Here is a 20407-nt window from a genome sequence, read left to right as displayed (position 1 = left end):
AAATTAGAATTTGATGCCCAGGCATCATTACGATTGTGTTACATCACCTTTCCTTTTAATAGCACTTTTTAAATCATATGGGATCTGATAATAGTAACTGTTGCAGTTTTGCCACTGGAATTGTCATCCATTCTTGCTTGATACAAGATTTCAGCTGCTCAACAGTATGTGGTCGCTGCTGTCCGATTCTCCTTTTCATGATGCACCATACATTCTCAACAGGAGACAGATCTGGACTGGCAGCAGGCCAGTCAAGCACACGCACTCTGCGTCTACGAAGCCATGCTGTTGTAGCTTGTGCAGAAGGACGCCTGGCATTGTCCTGCTCAAATAAGCATGGACATTCCCGGAAGAGACGTCACCTTGATGGCAACATGTGTGTCTCCAAAATCCCAGTATACCCCGCCACGTCAATGGCACCTTCACACACATGCCATGGGCACTGATGCACCCCCATATTATCTCAGATGCTGGCTTTTGCAACTTTCTCTGATAACAAACTGGATGGTCATGTTCACCTTTGGCACTGAAAACTCGACATACGGTTTTCCCGAAAACAAGTTGAAATGTGGACTCCTCTGACCACAGCACACGTTTCCACTGTCTTTCAGTCCATCTGAAATGAGTTTGGGTCCAGAGAAATCAGCAGCATTTCTGCATAGAATTGATGAATGGTTTCCCTCTTTGTGTAATACAGTTTCAGGTTGCATTTCTGGATGCAGCAGTAGTGGACTGTGTTACGTGACAACAGTTTTCCGAAGTACTCCCGAGCCCATGTGGCTATATTTGTCACATTAGCATGACGGTTCCTCAGGCAGTCCTGCCTGAGGGTTTGAAGATCACGCACATTCAAAAAGTGGTTTTTGACCTTGCCTTTTACGCACTGAGACGTCTCCGAGTTCCCCGAATCTCTTCGCAATATTACGCATTGTAGATTTTAAAAGACCTAAGTTCTCTGTAATCTTGCGTTGAGAAATATTCTTTTTGAATTGACTAACAATTCTCTCACAAATTTTGGCACAAAGGAGTGATCCACGACCCATCTTTGCTTGCAAAGACTAAGCCTTTGGTGCATGCTCCTTTTATACCCAATCATGATACCCTTACCTGTTACTAATTAACCTGCTTATTGTGGAATCTTCCAAAATGGTGTTACTTGAATATTCCAGAAACTTTTCAGTCATATTTTGCCTCCGTCACAACTTTTTTTTTTTTGAGTATGTTGCAGGCATCAAATCCTAACTTCGCTTATATTTACAAAATAAAATTAAGATGGTCAGTAAAACTACTGAAAACCTTTTCTTTGTACTTTTGTCAGTTAAATAAAGGTTCACGTGAATGAACAAATCCAGATTTTTGTTTTTATTGCATTTTGGAAAATATCCCAATTTTGCTGGAAATGGGGTTCGTATATAGCAGAATTTCATCCATAAGGAAATTTAGATTCAGCTTGACAAAGAATAAACAGTTAACATTACTTAATTAAAATAATAATTAATATTTAAAGGAGAGCCAAAGGCAAATTTTTTATTATCAAAATTTTATTTCTCATTTTATAAAATATAGGAATGCATTTTTGATAGCTATTTTGTCACTGCTATAGCAAGTTATGAGTGTTTGAAATATGCTATGTAATATATCAGTCCATATGTCAAAGCAATGGCCGTAAACGAGATTCGTTGAGACCTGTACGAGACATCGTAGGATGGAAGTTAAACGTACAGCGGAAATCAAAGTGACCAACATCTGCCAACGTTGTCAAAAGACACGCGCGCCCTCTTTCGAATCATCGTCATCGTTTGGCTGCGGAGCAGCCGACCACTAGCTTCCTCCATTTCAGCTTGTTGTTGGCAAGGGATTCACCCATGACTTTCCGGATGTAGGTCAGATACAAGGTGGCTTGTCTACCAGGCCTTCGTTTGCCATGTTGTGGGACATACAAGGCATAAGTCCTTGCTGGCTCGTCTGTGTTCAGATGAAGTTGGTGACCGAGGAAGGACAGTTGGCGGTGTTGTACAGTGTTGATGAGTGGCTCCACCTCCAGGCGTTGGTATATGGTCAGGTTAGAGACTCTGTCAGTGCGTTTGATGCCAAGCATTATCCTGTAACACGAGGTTGTGTACGAGTTGATTTTATTACTCATGTCTTGTGAGATAACCCAAGTTTCACAATCATACAGGAGAACGGAGAGACAGGTTGTTCTAAAGGTGGCGAGTTTTGATTTCAATGGGATCATGATACTTCTCCAGCCTCCAAAAAACTGACCATGCTAATCTCCGTCTCCGATTTAGATCAGTTTTGCTGTCAGCAACCATGGAACCCAAATAGCGGAAGTCCGAGACATGATTGATTTCCTCCTCATTAACCTGGAGGTGGTTCTGAGGGCACAGGTTATACATCATATACTCAGTCTAGCTAACACTTATCTCGAGCCCAACTGATTTTGCTGCATTCGCTGTGGCGCTTAGTTGTTTCTGTGCACCCTCCATTGTTGATTCTAGCAGGCATATGTCATCAGCAAAGTCCAGGTCATTTAATTTGACTTCAGGGATTCTTCATGACTGCCTTTGGTGAGTAATAAGACCTGAGTTGCACTTGTTGGTGGCTGTGGTCATAAGATGGTCTACCACTATGATGAAAAGGAAAGGGGCAAGCACATCTCCCTGCAAAACACCAGTGGTGATGTAAAACATGTCAGATATTTTTCCATCCACTAAGACTGCGCTCTTTGAATTGTCATACAGAACTCGAATGGCCTCTTTCGAATGCTGATGTAATCAAGCCGGAAGTTTTGTTTGTTTTGATAGCAATCAGGAAAGTTTGAAAAACGTAGGCAGTAATCATAATTTAAACTCGTTTTTGTGCAATATTCTGTTTGGAAAACAGTTTTCAAAATGGCGGCACGGACACCTGGCTGACACTTGACGTTTCAAAGTCTCGCACAACTCTCGTGAAGATCGTGCGGATAAGCGACGCCTGCCGTGGACCAAACGAACTAAATTCAACACGGCTAAAAACCGAATAGGCCGAAAAGTCTCATCTCATCTCATTATCTCTAGCCGCTTTATCCTTCTACAGGGTCGCAGGCAAGCTGGAGCCTATCTCAGCTGACTACGGGCGAAAGGCGGGGTACACCCTGGACAAGTCGCCAGGTCATCACAGGGCTGACACATAGACACAGACAACCATTCACACTCACATTCACACCTACGGTCAATTTAGAGTCACCAGTTAACCTAACCTGCATGTCTTTGGACTGTGGGGGAAGCCGGAGCACCCGGAGGAAACCCACGCGGACACGGGGAGAACATGCAAACTCCGCACAGAAAGGCCCTCGCCGGCCCCGGGGCTCGAACCCAGACCTTCTTGCTGTGAGGCGACAGCGCTAACCACTATACCATCGAGGCCGATAAGTATAATATTTAATTGCAATTAGTTGCCAATACGAGTCATGATATAAGGCTACTAAAACCGAAAACGTAATTGAATAACACGTTAATTAAGAAATAAAGCAAGTTTAAAAATGACTTCAGTTCTCCTTTAAATAATTCAAATAAAGATAAATTGTATGAGAATTAAGTAAAAGAAATAGAAAATGAATGATAAAGTGCTATAGGAGCAGAGTAATAAGGAGCTTAGCTACTTTAAACCACAGATGTGACCATAAATTTTTCAGCCCGAATTTGAAAATGGTCAGTGTCTGTGCACATCTGGCATCTTCTGGGACCAGCTGAGTGCAGAATAGTAGCTGAAACAGGGTTAGCCATGGTGCTTTGTGCTAATTTTGGACACTATTACCTTACCAGACCCTACTGATATCGTACATCCTATATATCAGGGTTTCGACAAATTTAGCTCCAAGGACATTAAGTGATTTATTAAGCAGGAAGTAAAACACTGAACTAAGTCCTGTAGCTGACTGGGAGTCTGTGGATCCAAGAAATGATTTTGAAGTAATTTGTTTACATATTTTGTCCTGGTGGATATTCTGGCAGCAGGAGTCTTGTGCAGATGAAAATCTTGTTGGTGCTTTAACTCTGAAACTAAGACCTGAGATCTGGAGCCTCGCTGATAAACAGCACATTCTGTATCATTTCTACAAATTCAATACAATCATTTTTTAGCATCTATATAAGAACATAGCTGTTGCATTACTGTTTATACATTTGGCAATTAAAGGACTATTGATGATTAGGAGAAATACTGAAGAATATTGTAACCTGGAGGCAGCTACAAACCTTCAGATATACTCATTTTAACTACAGACAAGGGCGGCACGGTGGTGTAGTGGTTAGCGCTGTCGCCTCACAGCAAGAAGGTCCGGGTTCGAGCCCCGTGGCCGGCGAGGGCCTTTCTGTGCGGAGTTTGCATGTTCTCCCCGTGTCTGCGTGGGTTTCCTCCGGGTGCTCCGGTTTCCCCCACAGTCCAAAGACATGCAGGTTAGGTTAACTGGTGAATGTGAGTGTGAATGATTGTCTGTGTCTATGTGTCAGCCCTGTGATGACCTGGCGACTTGTCCAGGATGTACCCCGCCTTTCGCCCGTAGTCAGCTGGGATAGGCTCCAGCTTGCCTGCGACCCTGTAGAACAGGATAAAGCGGCTACAGATAATGAGATGAGATGAGATATTTTTTCCCCTCCACATCTGGGAGGGCGGCGCCCGAGCGCCCCCTATGGGCCAGCCGCCACTGGCAGCTCCACTTTGCATTGGGCCGCATGACATGACCCTGTTATTGATCATGTCCCTCACAGCAAGAAGGTCTGGGTTCGAGTTGTGTTTAAGTGTACTTAAATAGGATGTGAGCAACAAATAGAAAAAAACAACAAAAAAAACCTAACTAATGTCACAGCAAGGGTCTGATCTGAAGGGTCGCCTGCCCTTGGTTGTTTCTTTAAAGTCTGCCTAGTTTTTTTTTTTTTTTTAAGATATTTTTTTGGGCTTTTTGCACCTTTATTGGATAGGACAGTGTAGAGACAGGAAATGAGCGGGAGAGAGAGACGGGAAGGGATCGGGAAATGACCTCGGGCCGGAATCGAACCCGGGTCGCCCGCATTCATGGTATGGCGCCTTAACCACCTGAGCCACGACGCCCCCAAGTCTGCCTAGTTTTAATAACTGTTAGAATTGAATTCTCAGATCATTATCCTAAGAGAGAATGAGAGAACTTCACTGCAGAACATCTATACTCTAAAGTAAAATGACAGCCAGTTACTGGACTCCATCACACCCAGTAGGGCCAGTAAAGAAGACTAATACCAAACCACTTGAAACAGACGCTGATATTAAACAAACTGTAAATCACATTTGTATCAAATGAAGTGGAATGAGAACATTTAAACTAGGGCTGCGTACCTAAACGTAACATCAGGTACCGGTACAGAGGTTTAGGTTAGAGCCCTGCACTCCCGCGGGAGTCCCGCGGGACTCGCGGGACCCGCCGCAAAGTAGTGCAGCGCGGGACAAATTTTGAAAGCTCATTGCGGGCGCGGGCGGGACCGGAAGTGCACATATGCGCGCGCGGGCGGGAGCGGGAGTGCACATATGTGGCGCGGGCGAGAGCGGTGATAAACTGCAGTCCCGCTAACTAAAAATGTGTTTGAAATAAAATGTATAAATTATTAATTTATGTCTATCATATATAATTTGTGCTGGACATTTTATTTGGCATTAATAAAAACATTTTAAGATGTCTAAATTTGCCGAGAGAGTCAGATTGCTAGTAGAATAGCATCTTAAATTTGCCACTGATCACCCTAACGGGAAATCCTTTGATCACTCTAATGACTCGCAGTTCACACCTAGCTAGCAAGAGAAGTGAAGTGTTTTTTTTTTATTGCAAAGCAGAGCTAGTAAGAGAAGTGAAGTGATTTACAGCTTGCATTAGTCTACAACTTTAGTCAGAGAGACATGTTACACAGTGACGGTAGGCTTGACTCAATGCTATCCCAGAAATCCTTCCTGTAATATGCAAATTTGGCCGTCCAATCAGAGGCGGCCAAATTTGCATATTACAGGAAGGATTTCTGGGATGGCATTGAGTCAAGCCTACCGTCACTGTGTAACATGTCTCTCTGATTAAAGTTGTAGACTAACGCAAGCAGTAAATCAATTCACTTCTCTTACTAGATCTGCTTTGAAATAAAAAAAAAACACACACACCATTGCTACAAAGCAAGCCCATTCACTTTTTTATGCTGATCAGAGAATTGCAATGGTTTCTTCTATGATAAAAATGTGTGATTCGCGATTAAATATTTTAATTGTTTGATAGCACTAATTATTATTATTATTGTTATTAGAGACAGTACATGCTGAATTCCAAAACAAGGTAAATAATAACAACATGAGCTGTAGATATTTATGCTGAAATCCACTCAAAGTAGGGGGCGGGGCACCATCACGCTGTCAAGACAAGAACTTTCCTGAGAAATAATGCGAACGTCTGCATCATGCAGGATTTGCGGGCGGGAGCGGGACAAAATATGGCAGGCGCGGGCGGGAGCGGGACTGAAAATCATAATTTTTTTGTGGGCGCGGGCGGGAGCGGGACTGAAAATCATAATTCTTTGCGGGCGCGAGCGGGAGTGGGACTGCACAATGCGGGCGCGGGCGGGAGCGGGACTGAAAAATCCGACCCGCGCAGACCTCTAGTTTAGGTACCTGTACCTGTACAATTTGACAAATTCTTGTGATCAGTGATCAGGGTGATCAGTGGCAAATTTAAGATGCTATTCTACTAGCAATCTGACTCTCTCGGCAACCTCTAGTTTAGGACCTGTACCTGTACAATTTGACAAATTCTTCTGAACTTCTTCAATAATGACAGAAACATTAATAAACTGTTGACAACTTGTCAGTATCTTTATTCAAAGACATGCAGGTTAGGTTAACTGGTGACTCTAAATTGACCGTAGGTGTGAATGTGAGTGTGAATGGTTGTCTGTGTCTATGTGTCAGCCCTGTGATGACCTGGCGACTTGTCCAGGGTGTACCCCGCCTTTCGCCTGTAGTCAGCTGGGATAGGCTCCAGCTTGCCTGCGACCCTGTAGAACAGGATAAAGCGGCTACAGATAATGAGATGAGAACTACAGACAAATTAAGGGGGGGGGGGGGGGGGGGGGGGGGGGGTAACCAGTGGCTCAGTTATACTGCTGCATTTTGTTGTTTGGATCCACCTGTTCCTTTAGAGGAAAGGTCACTACAAATGTATCCTGTAACAAAACATTTCTATCCTCATGGGAGTGATCTCATCCATAAACTCCACCCCTTCCTACAAGGCACGAGGGCTCATCACTAAATGGTTTGATGAGGATGCAAATGATGTGAATCATATGCAATGACCTTCACAGTCCTAGATCTCAACCCAACTGGGAGATTTCTGAGTGAGAAAAATCTTGCAGTGATCGTGTTCTCCACCCACCACTATGATCAAAATACCAAGTGAAAGAACGGTGTTCAACACACTGGTGCAGTTCCAGAGATTTGTACAATTTGTACTAAGATACACTGAAACTGTTCTGGTGGTTTGTGGTGACCAAACTTCATGTTGATTTGGGTCACCCATCTGTAAAAAGGAACCCGAGTAGATCATGACACGCTTCAGTGTTATTAGAAGTCATAACCCCTAGCATGAAGTCAGCATAAAATATTTTTCTCATCGGTTTGCACAGCTACAGATATCTATATTGAGCAAACACAGAGTTAAAGAAATAAAAAAAGTTTACAATTATGATGAACCGTAACATAACGGTAGGTATTAGAACAGAAGTTATGTTGGATTCCTTAATTGAGGCAACATTCTTTTTCAAAGTTGATTGCCTCCAACATGAAGTGTACAATACATACAACAATGCAGCTTTCAACTTGGGACAAATAACATAGAAGACACTCGTCCACATGCTGATTTCCAAATAACAGCCTTTCGCTCAGCCATTATCTTTTCAACAATGCAGCCAGTGATACTGCTCAACAATGCAGCCTACCTAGTCAGCTTCATACTAAATGGAACACAGGACTAAAAATATCACTACTGACCTGCTTCATGAGACTCTTTATGTGGTAGATGCTTCCTCTGCAGTAAGCCTCCAGAATAAGGCCAAATTTCAGACTGACAGAGGGCACATGAAGTTCAGACCTTTATTAGAAATAAAAAGCATTTAATCACAACGGAACATCCTCCGTCAAAAACAAAGAATTCCAGAGCAAAAAAGTTTACCTGAGATGCCAAAACAGGAAGTGACCTATCCTCTTGTTGGACAAAGCTCGCTCCAGGAGGAAGGTGGTCAAGTCACAGTCCAGGTATGGCTCATACTTCAGAACCTGTACCAGCTGCAGGAGGTACTGAAAGAGTTCATCATCACTGTTGATGAAGACAAAGAACATGGGGTCAAAGTCACCTGTTAGAACTGACAAGTAACTTTATTTACAAATGACTTTGGCAGAAATGTATAGTGCTGCTTTAAAAGGTGTGCACTGTAGCCTATGTACTGCAGGCCCGGCGCCAGGAACAGTTTACTAAGGGGGCAATTAGAAATCGCAAGGGGGCAAATATTTTTTCATATAGTGTGTAGTAGTGATGGCGGTCTGACAACGTGTTTCAAACAGTTAACTGCGCCAACCACAAAACCACGGCCCCGAAGGTTGCTTTAGTCCGGGAAAATCATGTGGCATATTACCAGGGCAGTTTTATCAACCCCCGTGCCCACCTGTTAACCCTCCCCTCCGATTTTCTCACAGACACGCGTTACAACCGGAAAGATGCCAAACATAAAACAACACACACAAACCTACAGGCAAGTCCTTTACATTTAAAACACATACAAATAGCTCCGCGGCGTGAAAACAAAACGTCAATGCAAGTCTAAGGTACTTGGCTCGGCGGCCAAAATCATAATTTAAAAAAATCAACAGACCCCCGCGGCCGCACCAGTAATAGCCTTCCTGACTCGCACCGAGTCAACGCTAACCACTTAATCCGCGATCCCAGTTTAGGCGTGTACGGGACTAAACACTCTGAAGTGATGAATTTTCACCCCCGCTGCATGGGGGGGTGACGTCAACGACACATATTCTTACGCTATTTGTGCACAAAGCGGACCATATATGAACACATACACCGACATAAACGGAGATAAACTTAGCCTACAAAGAAAGAAAATGGATTCACAATATTGTGATTGAATTCGTTTAATTCAGAAGGGGAAAGACTACTCCCGTAAACTGACTGCATATTGCAGGATATTGCAGAGACAGTGCACTTGTAAGTGTGCATGTAAAACCCCCGCCCGCACGACCCCTCCCCCTGTCCTTATCACAGGTCTGCGTGTGTGCGGCTGTGTCAACATTTCACACATACACCCACAATAACTAGTCCCCAGTAGTTAGGATTGATACATATGTCTAAAACAGGGTTAATATTAAATTCAGGCTTTTTGAAATAATCCTACCTTTTTTTTTTTTTTGATAGGACAGTGTAGAGAGACAGGAAATGAGCGGGAGAGAGAGACGGGGACGGATCGGGAAATGACCTCGGGTCGGAATCGAAGCCGGGTCCCCGGATTTTATGGTATGGTGCCTTAGCCATCTGAGCCACGACACCCCCATAATCCTACCTTAATACAGTTGAATTCTACGATTGCAATGTAAGAATCATAACAACCAATCAGATTTGTTCTACCGTGCCAGTTTTAGTAGTGATTTATGTGAAATGTATTTTTGTGCAATGTGCAACCACTTAATATTTCGTATTTGAAAATGCAAATTATTAATACGTTTATAATACATTATATTTTCATAAGAAAACAATTAAGTGATCTGAGTCTCCGTTGAGGGGGCGGGGCTGTAGCCACGAGGAGGTGACGCCCCCTTTGGCCCCCCCATGGCGCCGGGCCCGATGTACTGTATATACTGGTGTAATGCCTGTGTAGCATCTCCTAATGCATTGGTAGTGTTTTTGTTTTCTTTTTTTCTCAGCCTGGTCATTCTAGATATGTAAATTGTGAATCCTATATGGTTTGTTCATTCTCGTCTTGGAGATGCTTAACTTGACCAGATGAGGAAATGCGTGATCATAACAGACATCGCAAGAGAATCAAATGCAATAGAATGCAAAAGAAAAGTGAAAGAATAATAAAAAATAGATGCTTTAAGAAAAGCAGTTTGGATATGACCAAGGTATACAGTAGGTGGTATGGATACTTAAAAAAGCGTAAAAAAGCAAGTGTTCGTTTTATGTATTTCGAACAATTGTGGCGAAATAACAGGATCGAAAATCCCTGCAGTAATGAATCACGTTTGTTTCAGCAACTCTAAATAAATTCATAATTAACTAATTAATCTTTTTGTTTTACTATTTAGAATTTATAGTTACATTTGGGTTAATAAACCAACCTGTCACCTCCGTTTGCAAAAAGTTTTTACTCCCTTTAATTTTGAATGGGCAAAAAAACTAAAATGAAAAAAATGTTTAAGTAAGTGAGAGAAAAAGAAAGATAGAGAGAGACGAAAAGAAAGAAAGAAAGAAAGAAAGAAAGAAAGAAAGAAAGAAAGAAAGAAGGGGGAGAGAGAAGAAAGAAAAAGAGAGAGAGAAAGAGAGAAGAAAGAAAAAGATAAAAAAAGATAAAGGAAAGACAGACAGACAGAAAGAAAGAAAGAAAGAAAGAAAGAAAGAAAGAAAGAAAGAAAGAAAGAAAGAAAGAAAGGGGGAGAGAGAAGAAAGAAAGATAAAGAGAAAGGAAAGAAAGAGAGAGAAGAAAGAAAGATAAAGAGAAAGGAAAGAGAGAGAAGAAAGAAAGAAAGAAAGAAAGAAAGAAAGAAAGAAAGAAAGAAAGAAAGAAAGAAAGAAAGAAAGAAAGAAAAGAGCAGGAGAAAGAAAAAGAAAGGAGAAAGAAAGAAAGAGAAGAAAGAAAGAAAAAGAGAAAGGAAAGAAAGAGAAGAAAGAAAAGGGGAGAGAGAGAGAAGATAAAGAGAAAGGAAAGAAAGAGAGAGAAGAAAGAACAAACAAACAAACAAAAGAAAGGGATTGATTATTGGCAAAAAGACAACAATCCAAAACAGAAAATGTACACAGAAAAATGTCTGAATAGAAGTTATGTTTGTGACTTGCTATAATGAAGGTGTAACCGAACACACTCAGCATCTTGTTGCTGTAACTTTAATTTCTTTCTCTTCTTCATTTCATTATAAAAGGCATGAGCCTCTGCACAAGCCTGCACAAAGCTGACAGTCAAATGATGAACACTTTGCCCATATCTATACGGTCCCGTGGTATTTCTACTGAAATATTTCACAGTAAAGCAGTTCTGAGAGTTGGGTAAGACAGCAGGCAAAGACAGGGCTAAGAGACCTGTGAAAATGCAGTTTATGTGGTTGCACGGTACCTACCGCAGCTTCCTGAGGCAGCGAATGGTGAACGAGCGAACATGGGGGTCGGGGAAGCTATAGTCCAGCAACTCCAGAGCGTGAAGAGCTGGTAGGTCGGGCCACTTCCGTAATAGAGCCACAATCTAAAATAAAACACAAGCCCCATTACTGAGAAACACTGCTACAGAAAATCTCCCCATTTCAATTAGCCACTAGACAACACTTCCGACTCTCGTTTTGTTCATTCAAATTGGAATCTGAACGGATCAGGTTTGTTTGAGATCTTTTGTGAGCCTGAGATGCATCATGTGGCCCAAGCTGTACAGTCCGAGTCATGTTTTGAACCTGAATGCATTTTTGAATCTTAAATGATTCACTGAGCGTGGAAGCACAGAAGAATATGATGAATGGTCAAATTTATTTAGAATCCTGTTCAATTTGGACTATGTACTTCATAGTGTTTTTATTTTTGCTGGCAAAAATCAGCTTTTAACTGAAATTCTTGAGCCACAGGCCATAGTATAAAAGTCAGTTCGAGTTGTGAGTCCAACTCAAGCCTTACTCCACTACAATATGTAGAAGAGTTCAATATGGGTGAATACTTATGCAGTGCACTGTATTCTCAATCACTATATTAAACAACATTAAGTTTCAAATTGTCCATACAGTATACGGACACAATTTGGAAATATATTGAATAGTATTTTCCAAAAAAAACAACAATATATTCACAAGTCATTATATACTCAATATAGTCACAAGTGATTGTTAAGGTTTGAAGACTGAGTCACAATTGTGGAGCAAAGTCTTTGAAGGGTTAGGAGTTATAAACCCTGAAGTGCGAGTCCAGTCACAAGTTAGTAAATTAAGTGCAACTTAAAGCATATACGCAGAGCCATGGCCTCACTTTCATTTATAAATGCCTTGAGACCTCAAGAATGGCATAGGAATAGTTTTAAGCGTTAACAATAAATCTAATATAGTAATTTTTACAATTAAAGTGATTTATATAGGTAGCGGTCTGAGTGAATGACCTCGACATCCGTAACGTCACAGCAGGAAGTCTATCGGTCTCATCGCCATTTCCGCTATACTAAAACACAGAGCTGACTGCAACTCCGATCCTCCATCTTGAGCTAATTTATCGCCATGCCACGTAGATGTGTTGCTGGCGGGTGCAGCAACACGACAGTAGGTGGATTTACGTTGCATTCATGGCCCAAGAATGTTCAAACTGCAAAGATTTGGATGCGTTTTGCGAGAAGTTCACAGGCACATTGGGCGCCTACGAAGTGGTCTCTCCTCTGCTCTGCACATTTTACTGAAGACTTGTACGAGACCTCTGATCTGTTGAGGAGTTGGCTATAAGCCAGTATTGAAAGAGGGTGCAGTACCAACAATTAAAGAAAAAGAAAACAAGATATTTCTTTTCTTTTTTTTAAAGGAAAGTGAGTTCAGTTGCACCAGTTCTCCCGGAGTGTGAGCCGAGGGTTGTCGGTAAAACCCGGGATGAAACGGGACAGGACATATTGCACGGGCAGTGACCTCCCCGCGGTTGTTGCTAAAACCGGTGACATCCCGTTCCATCCCGGGTTTTAGTAATTGCCTGAGCCGAGCAGTAATGGCGGAGTACTCAGTATGGAGAGAATGAGTGGACCAGCCGTCTGATTTCTAAACTAGATATCGCTGCCATCTCGCCCTTACATGGGAGAAGTGAATGAATGGAGAGCTGAATGAACAACTGTAAATCAGATTGGTTCAAAACAATCGGCCACAAGATCGGCCTTCAAGAAGCGAGAACACAGACGGGTAAGCTCCGACTCTCATTTGGATACAAAACAACAAAAACAACACATTGTTTACCTGCATTTAGATTAATACATGTAACTTGTATTGTGTGTTTAAGTTAGCGGTATAAGATGATTTAATTTGCTTCAGAATGTGATCGTCTCAGTCAGCGCTCGAAACTAACGGTGTCCCGACGTCCCGGGGACCATAAAAAATGTCAACGGGACACAAAATTATCATATCTGGGACAATCCCGGGACAATGAAAAAAATAGATCTAGAAAAAAAGTTCTACATTAATATTATTTACAAAGCCGTGACACATACGTAGACATTCACCTAATTTGTCAATTTTAATTTTAAAACGTTAACAGCGAAAAATACATTAGTAGCTACACTTTCGATGCACCTGCATCCGTAGGCTACAGAGCAGCGCATTCTGTTCTAGAATCTTCGGCCGGAGTCCGCATTATATGGACTTGGAATGGATTTGCTACCGCACACGCTGCGCCGACTCTTGCCAGAACAAAAATGCTGAAGTGGTTGAAGCGGACCGACCGCGGGGAAGAAACTGAAAGCCCAGACATAACGTCTCTCTGCTTTGTTTGCACTTATATGATATGACACTTTTATCCAAAGTGACTTTACAGTTTTTTACAGTGTTACAGTCCCTGTAGCAATGTTGGGGTAGGCGCCTTGCTCAAGGGCATTTCATCCATTGATGGTATGGCTGATGGCTTTCAAAACATCTCTGAATGGGGCAACAGGTATATTACATAAAAATGGATAACGGTAATGGTGAAAATGATAAGTTGGCCTTATATATGCCAACAGATATTCAAGGTATAAGCAGATGAAATGAACATAAAAGGGGTCTTATTTTCAACTAAAGTGTACTGCAGATGTAGGGAGTTGAAACATTTTCTGAATGAGCTAATTGGCCCCTTTAAATAAACGGGTATCTATTCATACAGTGAGATCGCCAAAGTTTAATAAACTGAAAATGCAATAACTGTAATTTTGAAGTAGATGATGTATAGGACATGTGTCGCTTGTGTCTTGTGACTTATTGTAAAAATGATATAAAGGGTTCAAAATCGCATCGTTACAAATATAATAGTAACTTCATATGATAATATTAACCACTGGTTATTTCAGAGAGGAAAAAATGGTGACACTATTGCTTCCATTCGGGACAATACAACACAGAATTCGGGACCACTGGGGGACACAAAGAAAAAAAGTTAATTTCGAGCCCTGGTCTCAGTTCATCTGATTATTTAATTCACCTTATACGTTTTATCAGTGAAAATGCATGCATGTACATGTATGTTGCATAAGTTATAACACCTATCCTGTTTTAATGAGAGTCAACCCACAATCAATGAGGTCAAATCAGTCTCAGTTGAGCAAGTTGGTAACGGGATTTCTTACTTTCACCATAAATTTTTATTTATATGACTTTGGTCTATAGCTGTAAAAGGCCTCGGCCTTAAAACCGATTACCGCTGTGATGTCACGCACTCAGGGCTGGCTGGCTCAGCGGGGCAGCTCCAATGCCAACTTTGCGGTCGATTTTAACTCTTGAAAAAAATTTTTTTTATTCCCATTTATGCAGCATACAAGAGTCAAGGATGGAGATACTATCCACTCAGAAATTTATTTAAAAATAAAGGCTCTGCATATCTGCTTAAAGTTTTCTAATTGACAATGTGTCCATTTTAGCTTTTGGTTCATACTGTGCCGAGTTTTCCAAAAGAAATTTTAGCTCAAAGGTCATCGTTAAATGGTAGCGCAAGCAGCACAATGAACACGCTCTTAGTGTTAAGAGGCTTTTGGGAAACCCACCCCTGTACACTACTATCAAGTACACAGGACTAATGTAGTTTTGCTTATTTATTTTATGTACAGTGGGATCCAAAAATCTGAGCCCATGCTTCTCTTTTGCATTCTTTTCTAATTTAATAAAAAAGATTAATAAGAAATTATAATATATGCAACAACTTGAGTGAAAAGTAGACTATTTACATGAATTTCAGAATTTCTTAGTATTTGTAAGTTCCCCCGTTTTATAAACTTTTTCTAAGTGTGAGTGTCGTCTGAACTTTTTCAATGCAAGGGATAAGACTCAAGGAAAATCTGACCTTTTGAGTTAATGGGGTCAATATAACAAATTTGCATCCATTTTAAATAGTCACAAATAATGCAGAATTTTAAAAGGCTAAACAGTCAAGATATTGAACCTTTGCTTTAAATTTTTCAAAATTCTAAAACTGTGTATACAAACATACTGGGTGCGATTTGCTGGGGGGGATCTTCCCCCCCTCTGGTTTTTATCTCTGCTGAAAAAAAATCCTCGGGGACAACCCCGTCAATAAAACAAACAAACCAAAAAAGAAGTTGACATGACAGGCATGTTGTGACACAGTTTTCTATGGTCTACATTGCACTCACTTTCAAAATGACCCGAAGTGGCAGCTTTGATGTTCACGGACGTCCCCAGCAAATAGATACATTGTAGATAATAACAATATCTTTGCGTTCTTATAGAACGCAAAGATATTGTTATTATCTACAATGTATCAATATATCTGCAGGGATGCAAACAGCGCGCCTTTTGGCGGATGCCGCCTTTTTCACGGCCGATTTTTTTTTTTTGGGGGGGGGGGTGGGGGGGGGTGGAGTGTCTGATTATAATTTCAAAGTAAATTCTGTATTAAAATTACTAAATAAGCAAATCCGTTACAGTCCATGAAACAGGAAGTATAAGGATGAGAAAAAAACAGTTTAAATCAGAAAGCTGTGCACAATAACTGCGCCATCAGAGCAAACTGTTCATTTAGTATTCATGTATTTTAGTGATTTTCGAGTCACTGTCCATTTAATCCGGAAGGAGAGAAACATCACAGCAACGCGACAAGCAATGCGAACTTTGTTGTGTGTTAGTGTTCGTGTATTTAGTCAGAGAGATAGGAAGATGAATTTACTGTCTCTGGTTTAGTGTTCGTTTTCATTTAGTGTTATTCATTTGATATCATCGGATGTTACTGAGCTGTTAGCCTATTGTTACCTTAATTTTGTGACATTTCATGATTTAAAAAAAAAAAAAAAAACATCCCCCCTTCTGTTTTTTTGACAAATCGCACCCTGCAAACATACATACATAGTACTGTGCAAAAGTCTTAGCCACCCTATTTTTTTTTTAATACAAACTTTGTTATAGATTTCTATTTTATGACTTCTACATTATCGAGTCGGTACAAAAACATTTCAGAGTTCCAAACGTTCGGGGGGGGGTTTCCAGCACAAAATTAAATGTTCCAGGAAAAAAAATGTTTGTATCTGAGCAGCATATCACATAAGAGACCATTTTTCAGATTTAAAAAGAAAACATAATGAAGGCTGCTGGGTTTTGGTGCGAAATGAAGAAGCGAGTGCGACAGTCAAAGTGTCCAGAAGAACTGTGGCTGGTTCTGGAAAATGCTCAGTAAAACCTACAGCTCATTTCCGCATAAAACCGCACTCATTGGACCGGAGACTGTTTTTTTTTTTTTAAGCAAAGGGGCGTCTCTCACCAAATACTGACTTTGTTTCATTTATTATGGCTTACTGATTACTGTTTATAGTATTTTTTAAATGTTGAAACATTTAATTTCATTATTTTTTAAGCCATTTTTGGTCGACAGCATTTCTTTGCATGTGCCTAAGACTTTTACACAGGACCACATACATATACACACACAGTATATAACAGATTATGCTGCTGACTGTAGTACCTGGGTTACTTCCTCGTGTTTATTCCACTTGGTGATGAGTAGCAGTTTGGAGAGGCTCTCTGGGTAATTTGCTCTCACCTCTCCACGCAACTTCCACAACAGCTCTTTCTCATCCTCAAAGAACTCGGTGTGGTTTTTATTGTCCACTATCTCTTTCAGTTTCAGGTGCTGAGCAAGGTGCAGAGTAATATCACAACATATATGAAAAGCAATTGTACATGAAGGTACTTCATTTAAAAGGAAAATTAAAGATCTTTTGACTCTTACCTCCTCTTTCGTGACAGCTGCCTTCTCACCGTTTACCTCGTTCAACTACATAAGACAAGAAATGAGATAAAACAAGCTGGAAGCACAAACTCTTGTATTCGCAAGTAGAAATATCAGGCTACTGTAAATCAGCGAGCCATTGCAAAAACAGTGAAGCCCGATTTACTTTTTCCAGGGGAGGGTAGTAGAGAGGATGAGGTTTGAAACTAGGGAGGCGAATAAGGAGGCCTGCAGAGCTGTCGATGTTGGGATTTCTCTCTACCGTGCCCATAGGATTCAGCAGATCACCTTTGTCATCTTCAGTAAAGAAATTATTATTATTATTATTATTATTACTACTATTATTAATAATAATAAATTTGTTATTTGTATTTATAATCAGACCTGGAGCTGACGGCCAAGTGGATAAGAAGATCTCTCCTGTCTTCAGTTGGTCCTTGTAGTCAAACAACATCGTGTTCACCCAGGCCAAAGGACAGTCCTGAAAGAAGCACATTTACACATAAACACCCCACTTTACTTTTCTACACAGAACACACATAAAATAAATCTAAAATCATTATCGAAGAGACCAATTTCCAAAAGGGGGTCTGCAAAGTGGTGATGTGGATTCATAATAACATCAAGTTATAATATTATTATAAAAACTAGAACCAAATATTTGCCAGTACAGCCCAGTGCAGTGGATCAATGAACAATGATCTCATTCATTTTGATTTTATGAACAACACGTGTCCTAAATGTCAGCATTATTGCCTCAGCATGCTTTTCCAAACAATCATAATATCATCCATTCATTTTATTTTGCATAATACACATGTGATCATGAATGTTTCCGTGCATATGATCTTTCTCAAGGGACTTGCTTAAAAGGGAAATTGCAACATTTTATTTAAATCCCGAGTTTAAAAATAATTGACAACAAGTAAATGAATAGTTGAGGTAAAAGAATGGAAAGTTGTCGGATATAAAATTTTTTGAAAATAAAAATGACCATTTAATGGTTCAAAAATGATTTGGTCAAACAGATTATAAAACATGAACAGAGTTTATCATCATCAAGAGGTCATTCAATATTTCCCAGTTATACAACCCCGATTCCAAAAAAGTTGGGACAAAGTACAAATTGTAAATAAAAACGGAATGCAATGATGTGGAAGTTTCAAAATTCCATATTTTATTCAGAATAGAACATAGATGACATATCAAATGTTTAAACTGAGAAAATGTATCATTTAAAGAGAAAAATTAGGTGATTTTAAATTTCATGACAACAACACATCTCAAAAAAGTTGGGACAAGGCCATGTTTACCACTGTGAGACATCCCCTTTTCTCTTTACAACAGTCTGTAAACGTCTGGGGACTGAGGAGACAAGTTGCTCAAGTTTAGGGATAGGAATGTTAACCCATTCTTGTCTAATGTAGGATTCTAGTTGCTCAACTGTCTTAGGTCTTTTTTGTCGTATCTTCCGTTTTATGATGCGCCAAATGTTTTCTATGGGTGAAAGATCTGGACTGCAGGCTGGCCAGTTCAGTACCCGGACCCTTCTTCTACGCAGCCATGATGCTGTAATTGATGCAGTATGTGGCTTGGCGTTGTCATGTTGGAAAATGCAAGGTCTTCCCTGAAAGAGACGTCGTCTGGATGGGAGCATATGTTGCTCTAGAACCTGGATATACCTTTCAGCATTGATGGTGTCTTTCCAGATGTGTAAGCTGCCCATGCCACACGCACTAATGCAACCCCATACCATCAGAGATGCAGGCTTCTGAACTGAGCGCTGATAACAACTTGGGTCGTCCTTCTCCTCTTTAGTCCGAATGACACGGCGTCCCTGATTTCCACAAAGAACTTCAAATTTTGATTCGTCTGACCACAGAACAGTTTTCCACTTTGCCACAGTCCATTTTAAATGAGCCTTGGCCCAGAGAAGACGTCTGCGCTTCTGGATCATGTTTAGATACGGCTTCTTCTTTGAACTATAGAGTTTTAGCTGGCGACGGCGGATGGCACGGTGAATTGTGTTCACAGATAATGTTCTCTGGAAATATTCCTGAGCCCATTTTGTGATTTCCAATACAGAAGCATGCCTGTATGTGATGCAGTGCCGTCTAAGGGCCCGAAGATCACGGGCACCCAGTATGGTTTTCCGGCCTTGACCCTTACGCACAGAGATTCTTCCAGATTCTCTGAATCTTTTGATATTATGCACTGTAGATGATGATATGTTCAAACTCTTTGCAATTTTACACTGTCGAACTCCTTTCTGATATTGCTCCACTATTTGTCGGCACAGAATTAGGGGAATTGGTGATCCTCTTCCCATCTTTACTTCTGAGAGCCGCTGCCACTCCAAGATGCTCTTTTTATACCCAGTCATGTTAATGACCTATTGCCAATTGACCTAATGAGTTGCAATTTGGTCCTCCAGCTGTTCCTTTTTCATACCTTTAACTTTTCCAGCCTCTTATTGCCCCGTCCCAACTTTTTTGAGATGTGTTGCTGTCATGAAATTTCAAATGAGCCAATATTTGGCATGAAATTTCAAAATGTCTCACTTTCGACATTTGATATGTTGTCTATGTTCTATTGTGAATACAATATCAGTTTTTGAGATTTGTAAATTATTGCATTCCGTTTTTATTTACAATTTGTATTTTGTCCCAACTTTTTTGGAATCAGGGTTGTATTACAAATATGTGTTAACTTACACAATGACCCATATTTCGGAGATGACATATCACTACTTTTTTATATCACAAACCAGTTCACAGTGTCACTCACTGTAATATACATGCAGTTGGGTGTTAAAGTATAATTTTGTACTAAATGTTTTAAATTCACTCTTTTACTGAGTTTAATATTCTTTGATAAATATGAAAGGGATGCAAAAAGAAATGTATTGCTTAAAAGAATGATTTGTTAATTTGGCATTTGGTCAAGTCATCATTTAATCCCTGAAGTAAGCAGATATGAACAAATGCTTAGCCAGTGCACTGATCAATTAATATTAATAATTTTGCTTGGGAAGACTCCTCCAGCTTCAAATTTGTCTTATTAATCAAATGTCATTATAAATAAAAATAAATAAATTTTCCATTTTTTCCCTGCTGCCTTTCATTTGACCAAATAATATTTGTTCCTTTCATCTAGGGGTGGATGATATTGTAAAAATAAATAAATAAATAAATAAAACCCACCCACCACCAGTCA

General features: G+C 40.4%; 1 protein-coding gene across 2 annotated transcripts in view; it reads right to left on the bottom strand.

The window, feature by feature from the left end:
* The window catches only part of pik3cd (phosphatidylinositol-4,5-bisphosphate 3-kinase, catalytic subunit delta), a 53313-nt gene that overhangs the window by 21265 nt on the left and 11641 nt on the right, over nt 1-20407 (bottom strand). For both annotated transcript variants that reach the window (XM_060938385.1, XM_060938386.1), the window contains exons 9-15: nt 17576-17672; nt 17358-17488; nt 17192-17236; nt 16925-17092; nt 11383-11504; nt 8216-8359; nt 8035-8134 (exon numbers count right to left, since the gene is read on the bottom strand). In XM_060938385.1, the coding sequence (XP_060794368.1) occupies nt 8035-8134; nt 8216-8359; nt 11383-11504; nt 16925-17092; nt 17192-17236; nt 17358-17488; nt 17576-17672 (807 nt within the window). The remainder of the gene's footprint in view (nt 1-8034; nt 8135-8215; nt 8360-11382; nt 11505-16924; nt 17093-17191; nt 17237-17357; nt 17489-17575; nt 17673-20407) is intronic.

Source organism: Neoarius graeffei, chromosome 13 (genome assembly GCF_027579695.1).
Source record: "Neoarius graeffei isolate fNeoGra1 chromosome 13, fNeoGra1.pri, whole genome shotgun sequence".
NCBI lineage: Eukaryota > Metazoa > Chordata > Actinopteri > Siluriformes > Ariidae > Neoarius > Neoarius graeffei.
This window is presented reverse-complemented; position numbering and strand designations above follow the sequence as displayed.